The sequence below is a fragment of the Dama dama genome, chromosome 20, assembly GCF_033118175.1.
Source record: "Dama dama isolate Ldn47 chromosome 20, ASM3311817v1, whole genome shotgun sequence".
Lineage (NCBI taxonomy): Eukaryota > Metazoa > Chordata > Mammalia > Artiodactyla > Cervidae > Dama > Dama dama.
Window position 1 is genome coordinate 9047925 of NC_083700.1, and position 16468 is coordinate 9064392.

The 16468-nt window shown below is 49.5% G+C and overlaps 1 protein-coding gene and 1 non-coding gene across 4 annotated transcripts in view; both read left to right on the forward strand.

Annotated features, from left to right (window-relative positions):
• The window catches only part of OLFML2B (olfactomedin like 2B), a 45130-nt gene that overhangs the window by 21314 nt on the left and 7348 nt on the right, over nucleotides 1-16468 (forward strand). The window contains exons 4-6 of one of the 3 annotated variants that reach the window (XM_061120254.1): nucleotides 1295-1471; nucleotides 7575-7806; nucleotides 9654-10205. In XM_061120254.1, the coding sequence (XP_060976237.1) occupies nucleotides 1295-1471; nucleotides 7575-7806; nucleotides 9654-10205 (961 nt within the window). The remainder of the gene's footprint in view (nucleotides 1-1294; nucleotides 1472-7574; nucleotides 7807-9653; nucleotides 10206-16468) is intronic. The other 2 variants (XM_061120255.1, XM_061120256.1) reach the window with 2 other exon arrangements.
• TRNAE-UUC (transfer RNA glutamic acid (anticodon UUC)) lies at nucleotides 8529-8600 on the forward strand. The gene has a single exon. It is a non-coding gene; the product is annotated as a tRNA-Glu (tRNA).

A 16468-nucleotide genomic window follows, 5' to 3' on the forward strand; every position in this document is an offset into this window, starting at 1 on the left:
ATAGGAAAGTTTAAAGCCAGCCTATCAATTTCTTATGTAAATAATGCTTTTTAAATGCTGGGGAGCCATAAATAAAAGGGTGAAGGGGCTTCCCTGGTGGTCCAGTGGTTAAGAATACACCTGTCAATGCTAGGTCACGGGTTTGATCCCTGGTCTGGGAAGATCCCACACGCTGCAGAGCAGCTAAGCCTGTGCACCAACTACTGAAGCCGTGTGCCTGGAGCCCGTGCTCTGCAATAAGAGAAGCCACTGCCGTGGGAAGCTCGTGCACCACCACGAGAGCAGCTCCCTCTCGCTGCAGCGAGAGAAAGCCCACCCACAGCGACTAAAACCCAGTGCAGTCAAAAATAGATAAATATTTTAAAAGGGTGAAATATTGCCATTTGCAGCAACATGGATGCATCTAGAGAATATCAAACTAAGTCAGACAAAAACAAATATGAAATCACTTATATGCAGAATCTAAAAACGGTACAAAGGAATCTACATAAAAAACAGAAACAGATTCACAGACATATTAAGCAAACTATGTTTACCCAAGGGGAGAGGCAGAGGGGACAAATTAGGAATATGGGATTAACAGACACAAACTACTATACATGAAATAGATAAGCAATAAGGATTTACTGTAAAGCACGGGGAACTATAGTCAATATCTTGTAATAACCTATAATGGAAAATAATCTGAAAAAATGTGTATGTATATAACTGAACCACTTTGCTGTAGACCTGAAACTAATACAATATTGTAAATCAATTAGAATTCAATTAAAAAAGATTTTTAAAAAGTGCTCCAAAGAATAGTTTGTGCTTATTAAAAAATCAGATTAGGTAGATTTCTTTGACCACCTCTTTTAAAATTGCCTAGAAGATCCTTCTTTCATTAATTGAGCCATTGGTTCACATGTCAGGGGACGCAAGCAAATGGAATTTTTCTGTAATGTTACTCATCACTGGTAAGAGCATACTGTGTACCCAGGATGGAAAAACAGCAGGTGTCCCAGTAGCTCGGGGACACGACAGTATTATTATTAGGAAAGCCATGGTGGTATTGGGAAGCATTTCCAGTCGTGAACACACTGGAGCCAAGCTGACCTGGAAATGCCACCCGAGTCCAAGCACTGGTCCTCAACACAGGGCTGGATACTCCTGACGGCCCCGGTGGTTTCTGGTTGGTTTCTCAACCTGCCTGTTGAGTCTCTGGGCTCTGAGCAGGAGATGGCTGCTAGTTCCCTCCTGCTTGTCCTCAGAGCACTTTAAACGACTCCCTTTTAAAAATGTTCTCTCTTGCTAGGAAATAGCTAAAAACCTCACCAAGGAAAACGAGCAGATCAGAGAGGACGTGGAAGAAATTCGAACTGAGATGAACAAGCGAGGCAAAGAGAACTGCTCCAATAACATCCTGGACAGCATTCCGGACATCCGCTCGGCCCTGCAGAGGGACGCGGCTGCAGCCTACACCCACCCCGAGGTATAGCCCCAGCCTCCGGGGGGCTCTGACCACAGCCCTCCGGAAAGTGTACGCCCACCACCTCACAGGTGCATGGAGCCTTCAGGCTTCAGTCTCCCATGGGCATGGTCTCATTTCATCTACTCAACCATCCTATAGGTCTGATGGGGCAGAAGTGGACCCCATTGCACTTAACATTGAAGCCCTGAGAGGTTCAGCCAGTGTTGAAGCCAGGACTCAAATCTGGGTCTCCTGAGTATCAGGCCCTGTTCTTTTTCTTATACTTCATGCTGCCTTTTCGAGCATCTCTTGCCTTTATAAGTTAGGTGGCTTGTCTGGGACCATTCTAGTTTACTCCTGCTGTCCTGGCCTGATTATCAATAACTCCTTCTTTCACTCTCAGAAGAGTCCCAGTGTGGAAGCAGTCAGCTGTGTGGTCCTCCCTATTTGCAAGGGACTTTGTGAGGTACTAGTACTTTCACCATCCATCATACCACGTGGTCCTCACCCCAGCTCTGGAAGGCAGCCTGAGGCCGACAGCAGTATCCTCACTTTGCAGAAGAGGAAACAGATACAGGGATGCTCACAGTCTCCGTGGCTCAGCTGGGTGGTGGTGACAGGGGTCTCAGATCTCTGTCTCTGCCCACTCAGTCGTGTCTGGGTTGGTGCAATGAAACGAAATACTACCTCATGTGATTTGGGTGATGCTTAAAAATACCTCCCCATCTGATACCTGGTTCTTTTGGCTCTGGTTACCAAGTTATATTTGTGTGCTAATAGTTATATATGTTATTATTTATGTGTTATCTCCTAAATTGCTGCCTGTGAAACAGGAGCTAACCCGAAAAGAATGGAAGAGGAAACAGGTAAATTCTGGCAGCAGGACTTGCAGAGTGTGGATGCTATTAGCAGGGCAGGTCTGGATAAAAGTGTTGCTTACTTTTACTGGGCCATGGGTTGGTGGTGGACAGCAGAGCGTGGATTTCAGGTGACCCATTGCGGATCCCTTCAGCCTGGGGCAAAAGGGCAGGGTGTGGGTTGAGAGGGTCTGGGACACCGACAGCAAAGCCCTGAACTTGTGGCTGTATGTGCTATGACACTGAAAAGAGCTGGGAAGTTTGCTGCAAAGGATTTGTTGCCTGGGTTGTTAAGAATCAGGGTAAGAGAGGAAGTAAGGTTAGGCCTGTGGGCTTGGAACTCTTGAGCAAAGAAACTCCCCAAGTGGTGCCAAGCAGGCAGCAGCTGTGGGTTTGGGGAACCTTGGGCATGTGTTCCAAAGGCAGAAGAGCAGGCAGATCAGGACTTTGGAGACAAGAGGCCCTGAAGAGAGTCTGGTGCCTACACCGCGCCCAATTTGTAACTTGAAATAAACCCATTTCCAAACCAGAAAATAAGTACAAGGAAGGCCAGTAATTTTCTGGCTTAGCCCACGATGACTCCATTGATGGTTTTTTTGAAATATCATGTATCTTCAAAAATTATTTTTATTCTCATTTTTGGGTATTCTCGACATGCCAGTGACTGAGCGTATGTTTAGTCTGCTTGGTGGGTCACCCCTGAGCAAGTCTGAACTTGTAAAGCAAAGAGCCAGAGGACATTTGCACCTTAAAGGAAACTGGAAGCACCCGTTCATCAGACCTGGGGCCCAGTGTGGCATCATCTGCCGCTCCGGCAGCTCCCTGACTTCAGTCCTCTCTGGCTCCAATTTCCCAGTCGACTGAGCTTGAGAATTCCATCCGTTGTCTTGATGACACATTATGTGGTATGTTCAGGAGCCCAGCTCAGATTTCCTGAGGGTAAACAGCAAACCAAATCAAACACACCAAACTCTTTTTCTCCTTGCTCAGCAAACCTTGCTCCCTCCTGAAATCCCCATTCACACACTGCTGAGGTTAGCACAATCCACCCAATCAGGGTGGTGGTGGGGGTAGCCAGGGCCAGAGCAGGGCCAGAAAGGGGGGCGAGGTGAAGGAGAGGAGGCTAGACTCTTCCTCTCCCTTTTCCCGTCTCTTCAGTGAACCCCGTGTTGAAAAGGGGGTAAGTGGGGGGTCTGGGTTTGGTTGTTATTTTCAAGGTTCTTACGGATTCTGTCAGGGTTTTTTGGAATGGTGAATGGCCTTTGTTGGAGGCGTCTCTCCAAGAAGGTCTGTGCGTGGAGTTGGCAGGGGGCTCTGGGGGCTGGGTGGAGAGGTCAGGGTGGGACTGGGAACATGGTGACACCAGGAGTTGAAGTCATACAATGGTTTAACAGAGAGAGGAAACCAAAACTTGGGGGCTGCTGCTGCCCCATGCAGCCTGTCGCCAGCGGATCCAAGGAAATTATATGTTCTCTGGCAGAGGCTGTCCATGGTCTTGCTCCATCTCCTTGGCTGGGAGAGGGAACTGCAGTTCCCGCTCACCCCTAAAAGTCTGGAATTAAAGACAGTTCCTGGGGTTTGCCACGAAGAAATGACAACTTGCTTTTGCAATGCAGAGGGAAACCAAGGTCTGGCAATTCGATGGCCTGTGGCGTCTGAGTTGAGGGCTGGGGCCTCTTGTCAGCCTCCTAGGCAGCTCTTTCCTATGGGAAATGAGGAATCCCCATGTCTTCTGGACACCAGCCAGACCACGGCCCTGAGGACTTTTGGGATGGCAGATGAGTTAGTCCTGTGGTGACAGCCGAGCACGATGTAGCTATAACAAGGTGGATCACAGGCTCTGAAGGCAAGCAGCCCTGGGTTATTTAATAGCGTTATGACTTAATAAGAGAAGGAAATGGCAACCACTCCAGTATTCTTGCCTGGAAAATCCCATGGACAGAGGAGCCTGGCAGGCTACAGTCCATGGGATCACAAAGAGTGACTGAGTGGCTTAACTTAGTAAGGGGCTTCCCAGGTGGTGCTAGTGGTAAAGAACCTGTCTGCCAACACAGAAGATATAAGAGACACAGGTTCGATCCCTGGGTTGGAAAGATCCCCTGGAGGAGGGCATGGCAACCCACTGCAGTATTCTTGCCTGGAGAATCCCATGGACACAGGAGCCAGGAGGGCTATGGTCCACAGGGTTGCAGAGTCAGACATGACTGAAGTGACTTAGATGCACATACATGACTTAATAAGTGCTCTCTCACTTAATTGGTTAACCTTCAACCAGATTGCTAAATGACTCTGAACCTGTCTTTACTCATCTGTAAAATGTGGAGAATAGTATCTATCTTGCCTCACTGTTCTAAGGGTTAAAAGGAATATGAAGGGACATGCCTGCCCGTAATAGATGCTCAATAAAATGTCATCACCACCAGCCAAGTGTTCCCTGCACTTCTAGAACTAGAAGAACTAGAACTAGAAGTTCCCTGCACTTCTAGTGGCGCTCACCTCCCCAGCAAACCATGGGACGTGGGGCAGGGGCAGTTAGCCGGCGCGAGGGCCGCCCAGGGTGCACGTCTGCCTGCTGCTTCCGGGCAGCTCTCTGGCCCTGGCAAGGGGAGCTGGTGGAAAGTGTCCCTTGTTTTCCAGGAGTGGGTCAGCATGGGTGAGTGGAGAACACATAATTTAGGAGCTTCCCTGTCTGCAGTGCCATCTGGATAAAGTCTTTTGTCATGGGAAAACCAGTACAGACCCGGGGTGTGGTGGGGAATGAGGACTCCAGATTTTCTCCAGGCTAGATTTTAAAGGTCAGAACAAGAATCTGAGTTGCTTCTTCCTAGGCAGAGTGAAAAAGTTGGTCATGATAACTGGATCCCTGACAGCTGATGTCCAGGGAGCTCAAAGGTCCTGCTCTGCCTCTCAGGACTGAGCATCAAAGGGACAGAGGTTTTGTTTTCAGGTGGGCTCTGCTCTCTGGGCAGATCTCACCGGGGGTTTAAGGGAGCTCACCCACCTCCTCCTGGTGAGCAGAGTTTTCAGGGCTTAGGTGACTAGGGAGTGGCCTCTTCATAACTCAGCCGTTCAAAGTCCTCCTGAGAGCAGCGGTGGGCCACGCCTCCTGCAGTCTGTGCTTGCTTTACTGATGGAGCCACTGGCTCTGTCTGGTGGCTCTGCAGCTCACAGGCCCTGTGCCCACGGGCAGCTGTGATCCTGGGTGAGGGAATATGACTGGATGGACCACGGCAGGACCCAGGGACTCTGCCACACTGTGGCCACAAGAGGTCAGTCCCCAGGCAGCAGTTCTGTGGAGGACAGGATGGTCCTTCTGTGTGACCGTCATCATCACAGAGGCCTTTTTTGGTACCATTATTATGCCCAGGTCATAGGCTACCTATGACAAAAGCATCATTTCATTTGACAAAAATCCCAGTGGCAGTCACAGTGTAGACAGTTCTTTGGGATTTGTTATGATTCAGAAATTCAGTTTAACAAATATTAAGGTACATATATCCAGGGGAATCAGAGATGGACAAGAGATTGTCTCTGCTCTTCCAATTGCTTATAGTTTACAGAGACAACATTCTTAAGAAATTCCTGGGAGGGGAGATCGGGATGGGGAATACATGTAAATCCATGGCTGATTCATGTCAATGTATGGCAAAAACCACTACAATATTGTAAAGTAATTAGCCTCCAACTAATAAAAATAAATGGAAAAAAAAATTAAAAAAAAAAAAAGAAATTCCTGTGGAAGTCAGGATGGGAGAGGTGTTATAATAGTATAGAGTTTTATCCATTAGGAGTTGTGTTCAGCTTTGAGTAAGAGACCAAAATATTGTGCATTAAACAATGTAGGGGTTTGTTGTTCTGTTATGTAAAAGAGTTCTGGAGGCAGGTGGCCCAGGGCTGGTATAGTTAGCTGTGAGATGTCATTAGTGATGTCCATCTTCAAAATCCCCTCATGGTCACAAGATGACTGCTCAGCTCCAGCCATCCTGCCCACATTCTCCTGGCCAGAGAAATGAGGAAAAGCGCAAAAGATGCCTTCCAGCTGAGTCAGCCCCATGTTTTAAGGAACTTTTCCAAGAGCTCTTCCCACCAACTTCTACTTGTGCTGTAACAGCCAGAACTTAGTCCCAGGACCACTCCCACAAAACCAGTTTCTCATTAAGTTAGGAAAAGAAAGCAGGATGTTTGGATAGTCATTTAGAAGTCTCTGCTGCAAAGTAAGGATTGGGAAAGAAAGATTAATTCTAAATGAAAAGCTTTGGGAGTATTTCCTTGGGGTCCTGGGATTTTAGCCAGGCCTTGAAAAGTGGGTAGATTTCAATAAGTGGTTCTATGCGGGGAAGGGAATGGCCTTCCAGACAGAGAAAACAATCTGAGCAAAGACCCAGCAGTTCGGGAGAGCCAAGCAGTTCAGGAGTCACCCAAGTGCCTGGAATACCAAGGGTGGGGAGGCTGGGGGTGGAGCAAGAGAGAGAATGCTGAGCTGGGTCAAGTCACTTTGAGTTCTCAGTGCCAGGTCAAGGACTTTGGACTTTATTCTGGATGCGTTAGGGAGGGCTTGGGGCAGTTTGTTCCAGCAACACAAGTAAAAGCAGTCATGCTTTATCCTGAGGTGTGCATCTTAGCCCTCAGCCTTCTTGTGCCAGGATTCCCTGGTGGCTCAGATGGTAAGGAATCTGCCTACAACGAAGGAGACCCAGGTTCCATCCCTGGGTCGGGAAGATCCCCTGGAAAAGGGAACGGCGACCTGCTCTAGTAGTCTTGCCTGGAAAATCCCATGGACAGAAGAGCCTGGCGGGCTACAGTTTATGGGGTCACAAAGAGTCAGACACGACTGCATGACTAACACACTTCATGTTCCAACCACATAGATTTCACTACAAACAACTGTATGAGATCTGAGGCCCCCAGCATCTCTAGGCCAGAGCTGAGAGGACGGCTGCACTCTCTGGGAAGTATAGCATGAAGGTTAGAGTCAGAGTCTAGAGTCAGACTGCCCGGGTTCAAATCCTGCCTCTCCCACTTACCTGCTGTGGGCCCTTGGGCAATTTACATAACCTCCCTGTGCCTCAATTTCCCAATTTGTAAATGGGAATGATTAAGAATGGTTCATCCCTCATGGGGCTGATGAGAAGATGAACAGTGCCTGGCTTAGGAAGTGCTTTTAGGATTAGCTGTTGTGACTAGCATGGCCTTGACTCCAGCATTGCCTCTGCCTGACCCCTGCCTCTCTGACCAGTGGCCTGACCTTCCCTTGTGTCCCCTCTGAGGAGCAGTATGAAGAGAGGTTTCTGCAGGAAGAAACCGTGTCCCAACAGATCAAATCCATCAAGCTCCTGCAGACGCGGCCACTGGCTCCACCAGAGGTGGTGAAGCCACAGCGACCCCTGCAGAGACAGGTCCACCTGCGGGGCCGGCCAGCCTCCAGGCCCACCGTAATCCGGGGCATCACCTACTACAAAGCCAAGGACCCCGAGGAGGAGAATGACATCGAAGAGCATCGTGAGTTGGGGTCAGCAGGGCGGCCCCCCGGGGGCAGGGCGGGGAGGGAGTCACCGTTTGGACTCTGCGGAGGGGGCACTTCCCGTGAGCCACACCCGCCTCCGGCAGTTTACTACTGTGGCCCCGCAGAGCCAGCCTGGTTACCTGAGAATTCCCTGCAGTTTATCCCGAGTTCTTACTGCCTTTCCTCACAGCCTGCTGAGCACCCTGGGGCAAGTCACTGACCTTCTCTGGGCTTGCAGAGGACCGCAAGGCAGAGCGAGGTGGAGCCAGAAGGGGCCTCAGCGCCCTCCCCATCCTCAGATGAGCGTACAGGGCGAGGAGGGGATGACTCACGCAGAGACACACAGCGGCTTCTCCCACCTGTTCCTTCTCGGGGCACCCTGTGTTTCCCGACCGGGACTCCAGCACCTACCCTTTCATCTCTTTCCTTCTTACTCTCTCACAGAAAATAGATACTCCTTTTCACCTCATCTGTATCTTGTTTCCCTTGCACGCCTGCTCCCTGGGCTCTTCCCGGCCACCAGCCCCTGCTTTTTCTTTCTCTGTCCCTGCCCAGCACCCCAGGAGGCCCAGCTCTTCCCCTGTCCCCCGCTATGCCAGTTCCTCCCATCCGGTCCCCCTCAGCTGCCTCCTGATAGATTCTGCTCCCCTAGTCGCTGGCATAATCAGTTTGCCCATTTTTAACTGTGTAACATTTTAATTTATTGATTTGTGGGAGTTCCCTGGTGGTCTAGTGGTTAGGATTCCGGGCTTTCACTCCTGTGGCCCAGGTTCAATCCCTTGTCGGGGAACTGAGATCCCACAGCCTCTCTACATGGCCAGAATAAATAATGGCTTTGTGGGGCTTTTATATTCTGGGACAAATCCTTTGTCAGTCACATGTATTGCAGATATTAATATTTTATTCCTGCCCATGGCTTGTATCTTTAGTTCTTTAATGATCTTTTTGATGAGCAGATAAAACCCAGTTGACTAATTATGTCTTTTGTGGTTAGGCCTCTTTGTGTCCTAAGAAAACACTCCATCTTAGTATTCCTTTTCTGCTCAAAACCCTGCAGACTCCCCCATCTCACACAGGATAAAAACTGAAGTCCAAGCCCAGCAGCCGAGCCCTACGCGACCTGGCTGCTGCGTTCCCTCTGACCTCTGCCCCCTCACTGCTCCTCAGCCTCAGCACGTGTGTTCTGGCCCCAGGGCCTTTGCACTGCTGCTGTTTCTCCCTAGAATACTCCTCCCCCATCACCTGCTTGGCTAACTCCCTCACTCCCTCGAGCCTCTGCTCATCTCTCCATCCCACCGGGTCTCATCTTGACCACTTTATCCATGGCTGCAACTTTTCCACCTCCTCCCTTCCCTTCACCCTGCCAGACCTTTCCTCATAACACCTTCAGGTAGAAAATCTGTCTAATGTTTGGCGTCTCCACCACTAGACAGAAGCTCCATGAGGGCTCATTGTGGTTATATGTGCTCCATGGATACCTACTGAGCAAATGACTAACTTCCTCCCAGGTTTTGTAGGCCTTGGCTGTGGTCCCTGGGTGGTGGGTGGAGGCAGACTATTCAGAGAGACCCTACAGGAAATGCTTCCATCTGTGCTCCTTTCACCTTCTTCTCCTGAATCCCACCTGGGCTCCACTTTGAATCAGGGTGTCCTATGGCCGCTTCATGTTGATGTGTGGCAAAAACCATCACAATATTGTAAAGTAATTACCCTCAATTTAATTAATTTAAAAAAAAAACTGATAAATCAGGGTACATGCTGATGAAAGAAACCCTCACTAATCTGCCACATGCCACATGTTCCTGACTCCCGAGTCACAAATGCACCTGTGTTTGCTTCCCAGAAGACGAATTTTTCAGTGGTGAACACGGAATGGATTTGCTGATTGAAGATCAGCTTCTGAGACACAACCAGCTGCTGACCAGCGCCACCCGGAGGCCAGCAGCCACGGGTCACAGAGCCGCTGTGACAACTGATGCTGGCACCACCAGCGCGGGCACTCCGACCACAGCCCTGCCTTCCGCACGGCCGCCGGCCTCCACCTCAGCCCCCAGCGCCCCTGACCCTGCAGTCTCTGCCTCGGTCGGACCGTTCTCAACACCGCTCCAGACGACCTCCGTGTCTCCAGATCCCACGGGGGAGGCGGTCCCTACACCTCTCACTCAGGTACCAGCTACCACCGTGGCCCACACAGCCACCCAGCAACCGCCAGCCTCAGCTCCTCCGTCAGTGGCTCCTGGGGATGCATTTGTGGAGGCGACACACACAGCCCCAGTGCCTCCCCCTCCAGTCAGGACAGACTCACCAGGGGGAGATTCTGCTGCCGGGCAGGGCACAGTGCCCGCTGGCCCCACCCTGAGCCCCGAGGAAGAAGATGACATACGCAATGTCATAGGTGAGTTCCTTCTACCTGGCTTGGGTCTCCTGCTCAAGTGAAAGGCTGAGCCTGAAAATAGCTTGAAAGGAGAGCGGGGAGTCAGAGGCTCCAACCGCTTCATAAAGAAAGCCAAGTGGAGTTACGCCTTGGGCAATGATCAGTTTTAACATTTAGGGTCTGTATTCAAAATGTGCCTGTGACAAGAGTGGAAAATTCCTTTCTAGAATAAAATTAGTGGAGCTAAGATCTCAGCTTCATTAATAAGTTTTATAAACATTTGTCCAATGCTAGTGTACTAGGCTTTGTGATGGGTGTTGGATATTTGGTTACTTAGTGACGACTACGTTTTCTGCAATATGTTTACCAGGCCATGAACTAACAAGAGATTCTTATGTGTGTGTAGGTGGGGGGATTCCAGATTATTAAAGGAGGGAACAGGGAAATAGTGAGCCCCAGGGAACAAATCTCATTAGCCCCTGGCCTTAGAAAGCATGGGAACATCATGGCATCATGTGATAAGTGATATAACAGAGGAGTGGAGAGACAGGGGAAGAGGGAGCCGCAGACTGGCCTGGCAGCTAAGAAGGTTGGGAAAGCTTTTCTAAGAAGGTATCCTTTGAGCTGAGTTTTGAAGGATGAACAGGAGTTTGCTAAGTGGAAAAGGAAAGTCTTCTCACTGGGTAGGTCTAAATGAACGGAGTGTGTTCCAGAAACAGAGGCTATAGCCCTACTCTGTGCCTGGAAGCTCCATGGCCGAAAGATGACTCTGAGAACAGTGAAATGGGAAAGTGTGTGTGTGTGTGTTTCTGGGGGTGGGGGTGGGGGGGGTTGCAGCTAGGAAAGGACGTGGGACTTGGCCACAGATGGCTTTTTCAAAAAGACTTAAACATTCATTAAGTCACCATCAACACTGATTGAAAAATAACACTATTGAATCATAATTTCATTAAAAATATACTTGAGTTGGCAGAGATGTGATTTGCCTTATACCTTTCTTCCCCCTCTTCCCATTTTCAGCCCCGTTGGCAGCCTCTTTCCCAGTTCCTCCTCAGAATAAGGTGCCAGCAGCCAGACGCCTGGTTATAGCCTAGCCTCCGCTGTGGAGAGCTATGTGACCTTGGCCAAATCTCTGCCCTTCCGCGGGTCTCAGAAATTAGAAATTTACTAAAGATTCTTTCCTCAATTGGGAATCCCTGATAGCTCAGTGGGTAAAGAATCTGCCTGCAATGCAGGAGACCCCGGTTTGATTCCTGGGTTGGGATGATCTGCTGGAGAAGGGATAGGCTACCCTCTCCAGAATTCTTGGGCTTCCCTTGTAGCTCAGCTGGAAAAAAAAGTTTCCGCAGTTATATCCTGTAGTAAGTGTATCAGGCCATGATATAGCAAGGAATTCTTATTGGGTGAAAAAAAATCCCAAAGTAATAACAAGGAAATAGCCAGTCGTATGGACCCCAGGGCAAAATCTCATGAACCTTGGCCAGGAGAAAGCTAAGCAAGAAGACAGTTCTTGAGCCACAGAGGTTGGAGTGGGAGGAAAGAATGTTTTTCTTTTTGTCTCTTTCACTGTCAGGGTGGGAGCAAACTGACCCCAGAGTAGAAGATCCATTTCTCACCGCATGGAGAATCAGTTCTGAAGCTGTGGATCTTGCTCAATTTCTGCAGAATGCCCCAGGGTCCAAGCAAAGGGTCCACTTCCACACTGGCTCTGGGCAGCCTTGACCTTGCTCATGGGCCCACAGACCCTGAGCCCAGCACCCCATCTCCCCACTGCCACGGGAGTGCACTCCCCAGGGCCCCATACCTCTACCACTCAGGTGACAGGGACAGTTCCTCCAGAAACTTAGCCAGCTGCCCACCACTATCGCTTCACAGATGGGTGGAGTACAGGCTACAGGTAGGTCCACACACCTTGTATGTCCTCAGGGATGGTGTTTGCCCCACTAGGAAACTCTTCCCTTGGTGACTTCCTAGCCAGTAGGAGAGGGGCTTCCCTGGAGGCTCAGATAGTAAAGAATCTGCATGTAATGCAGGAGACCTGTAACGTTCGATCCCTGGGTTGGGAAGATCCCCTGGAGAAGGGAATGGCTACCCACTCCAGTATCCTTGCCTGGAGAATTCCATGGACAGAGGAGCCTGGTGGGCCACAGTCCATAGGGTTGCAGAGTCAGACACGACTAAGTGACTAACACTTTCACTTTAAACCACTGAGTTCTCCACCGTCTCCACAACCCACCTGCCTCCCCTGGGTGTCGCCCCCAGCAACATCTTTCTGTAGTTCTTAGGTCTCAGGACTCCGCCTCCTTCATTAGCCTTCATTAGCCTGACTGAGATGCCGATGCCCAGACAAGAAAATCCCCGTGTCCTGGCAGTTGTTTACCTGGCAGTAGGAGCAGGAGATGGCATACACTTTCTCTTGTTGTTCAGTGTTCTGTTCGCCCAGAAAAACATTGTCACAGAGGGGCTTCCCTGGTGGCTCAGTGGTAAAGAACCCGCTTGCCAATGCAGGAGACACAGGAGACAGTTCCTTGGGAAGATCCCCTGGGGAAGGAAATGGCAACCCACTCCAGTATTCTTGCCTGGGGACTGCCATGGACAGAGGAGCCTGGCGGACTACAGTCCGTGGGGTTGCAAAAGAGTCGGACACAACTGAGCGACTATACAACAGAGGATGTCAGCTTCTGCTTAAAGACTGGCCTGTGGGATTTTTCAAAAGAGCTGGGGTTCTTTTTTAAATTTTATTTTATGTTGGAACATGTTGATTAACAGTGTTATGTTAACTTCAGGTGTGCGGTACAGTGATTCAGTTATACATGTGTCGATGCCAATTCTTATTCAAATTCTTTTCCCGTTAGGTTATTACACAATGCTGAGCAGAGTTCCCTGTACTGTGCAGTAGGTCCTTGTTAGTTATCTGCTTTAAATACAGCAGTGTATAAATGTCCCAAACTCCCTAACTGTCCCTTCCCCTCAACCTTTCTCCTGATGATTACAAATTCATTCTCTGTGACTCTATTTCTGTTTTGTAAATAAGTTCATTTGCATAATTTTTTTTTAGATTTCGATATGTGCCTTTCTCTGACTTATTTCACTTAATATGATAGACTCTAGGTCCATCCACGTTGCTGCAAATGGCATTATTTCATTCTTTTTAACAGCTGAGTATTATTCCATTGTGTATATGGACCACATCTTCTTTATCCATCTGTCTTACACAGAGGATGTAAGTTTCTGCTTAAAGACTGGCCTGTAGGACTTTTTTTCCGAAGATCTGGGATTCTTGCCTCTTGTATCTACTGCAGAAAAAAAACACAGGGACATGGACACAGATATACGTGTTTCTTCAAATGCCAAGGGGTGAAAAGAGGGGGTGGCACAGAGAGAAGGCAATGTGGAGTCTTGGCAGGTTTTCTCAGGAATCATTTTCAATCACGCATTGCTGCCACATGCTTCTCTCAGGCTGCTGTTAGTGTGGATGGGATTTCTTCTCTGGAACCTTCTCAGCACACTTCCTGCCTGCTTGTGCCTGGCCAAGTAAGACTATATGTAGCCTTCAGTTAAATAAAAATCATTTGTCTGAAACCAACACATGCCACTGACCTGCTACCTGTGAAAGGTTGTTTGCTGTTTAATGAACCTGGCAATTTTGAGTTTCAGCTGTTTGAATGGTTTTAAATGGGGCTGCTTTTAGAAGGAACATCCTATCCTGTGGTTTCCAAACCTGGTTTTGTGATGCCCTAAAATGTCCACCAGTTTCCCCGGGGGAATTGTAAAAACTCTCAGAAATATTCCAAAAGCAAACAGAATTAACTTTTGGCCAAAGCATAGTTGCTCTAGGACAAGAGAGGAAAAACACAGTCAGTGCTGGGAGCTGGGCTCCGGGAGGGAAGGGAGGGGACTGGTCACCAGCCTTGGTGGCGTGGGGAGCGCTGGTCAGGCTGCCATAGAGGACGAGAACACTGGTGCCCCATGGCCAAGGCTCTGCAGAGTCCCAGACCTTACGGACCACGATGCGTGTTGCAGGAGAGGCTGGTTTGGGGCAGAGCAGAGAGGAGCAAAGAGGACAATCAGGATGACAGCAATACCAGAGAGCCTGCCTCATGGCTGAACCTAGCAACGGGATCCGATGAAGACCGCCTCTTCCACAAAGTAAATGACCATGACAACCCCCGAGGCCTGGCCAGCCACGCTGACTGTGGGCCTGAGACGGCCTGAGGGAGGTGGTGCCGACATGGGCAGGGCAGTGCCGGCCAGAGCCTCCACAGCGCCCAGACTCAGTACCGAGGACTGTCCCGTCGGCGGCCCGGAGTCACGTGACAGGCACCTTTGCTGGCCCAGCTCCACAGACACACCCCGCTCTCACTGGTCAGAGAGATCAGGTCCCTGAAACCACAAGGAGCCTCTGTCAGGATGCAGAGGCCGCTGGCCCTAGAAACACAAGTATAAAGTGGAGCGGCTCCCTGTAAATGGATCACAAATATAAAGTGGAGCGGCTCCCTGTAAATGGATCACAAATATAAAGTGGAGCGGCTCCCTGTAAATGGATCACAAATATAAAGTGGAGCGGCTCCCTGTAAATGGATCACAAATATAAAGTGGAGCGGCTCCCTGTAAATGGATCACAAATATAAAGTGGAGCGGCTCCCTGTAAATGGATCACAAATATAAAGTGGAGAGGCTCCCTGTAAATGGATCACAAATATAAAGTGGAGCGGCTCCCTGTAAATGGATCACAAATATAAAGTGGAGCGGCTCCCTGTAAATGGATCACAAATATAAAGTGGAGAGGCTCCCTGTAAATGGATAGGGAGGAGTCTGCGCCTGCTTGCAGGGATACAGGCCACTCCTAATTCACTCGGCCCTCTGCTGCACTGGCTGGGAAATGGACTGCCCTCTGGTCACTCCCACCGAGGTGTCACCAGCAGGGGCTGCAGGGACTAGAGTGGACAGGTCTGGCAAGCGGCAAGGTGTGTGGTCCGGGGGAGGCTGTGTCTGATTCTGACTGTGGAGCTCCATCTCCAAGTGTGGCCACCAGGGCAGAGCTGACAGCGTGAGCCTCTGCAGGGGTGTGGAGGGCACCCACGGCGCTGGCCCAGACCGGGAGACATAAGGGAGAGGGCCTGACGATGAAGGGGGTAAGACAGCAGGACTTACATCTAAAGGTGTTAGAGAAGGTTCTAGGCAGAGGAGCAACGTTCGCATTTGTCAGTACCGCGCTGAAGGACAGTGCTGGGTGCGGACGATGTGCAGGCGCTGTAGGTGCTGGGCCTACAAAAGCAGGTGAGGCAGGGTCCCTGACCTGGAGTTGTGCACAAGCTCGTCTATGAGACCCAGAAACACAGTTTCAATTCAGGTGGTGGGTGGCGTTCAGCCGTTCATTCATGTCTGACTCTGCGACCCCATGGACTGTAGACCGCCAGGCTCTTCTGTCCACGGGGTTCTCCAGGAAAGAATACTGGAGTGAGTTGCTATTTCCTCCTCCAGGCTATCTTCCCGACCCAGGGATTGAACCCACAACTCCTGTGGCTCCTGAATTGGCAGGTAAATTCTTTACCATGGAGCCACCAGGCAAACCCAATTTTAACTCAGGGTGGTGAGCAGATGCATAGAATGCTTTGTGGTCAGAGGGACTCTCTTCTGGAAAGAGAAGTTGACCTAGCTGTCTTGAGGGATGAGGCAAAACCAGCCAGGAAGGAAGGTGGCATTGCACTCAGAAGGACCAGAATCAACAAGAGCCCCAGCAGTGAACCATTTTAGTTAGGGCTGACTACACATTTTGTTGAGCCCAGTGCAAAATGAAAACATGGAGTCCCAGTTCAAAAAGCCAGATGGAAAGTGCCATTGAAGATGGTGAATATAAAGCTGTTTCCTTTCTTCTCTGATCTCTCTGTCTCTCTCTTTCACTTGGTTTTCTTCTTTGCCACTTCATGCCATTTTAAGTAAAGAAATGTTTTTTAAAAAACTTAAATAACTGGCGTGAATTTTATCATTCATGTTTATATTGTGCACTCCAGTTTTCAATGCAAAGATAAGATCATTTATCTCCTGTGTGGAGTCCACCAAGATGATGCAGTTTGTTTTTCATGGCTTCTATGTTCCTGCGTATTTTGTTCTTAGCAGACCAGTGGAAATGCTGCGCGAAACAAACTCAGCTGTTTCTCTTCTTAATATGCTCACGCTCTACCCTCACTCCCTATATTTGGCTCCCTGAATAAGGAAGACTAACAGAAAAGGAACTCTGAGTTGCCCTATCTTTCTCTCTTCTGTAACATTTTCAGCGTGAG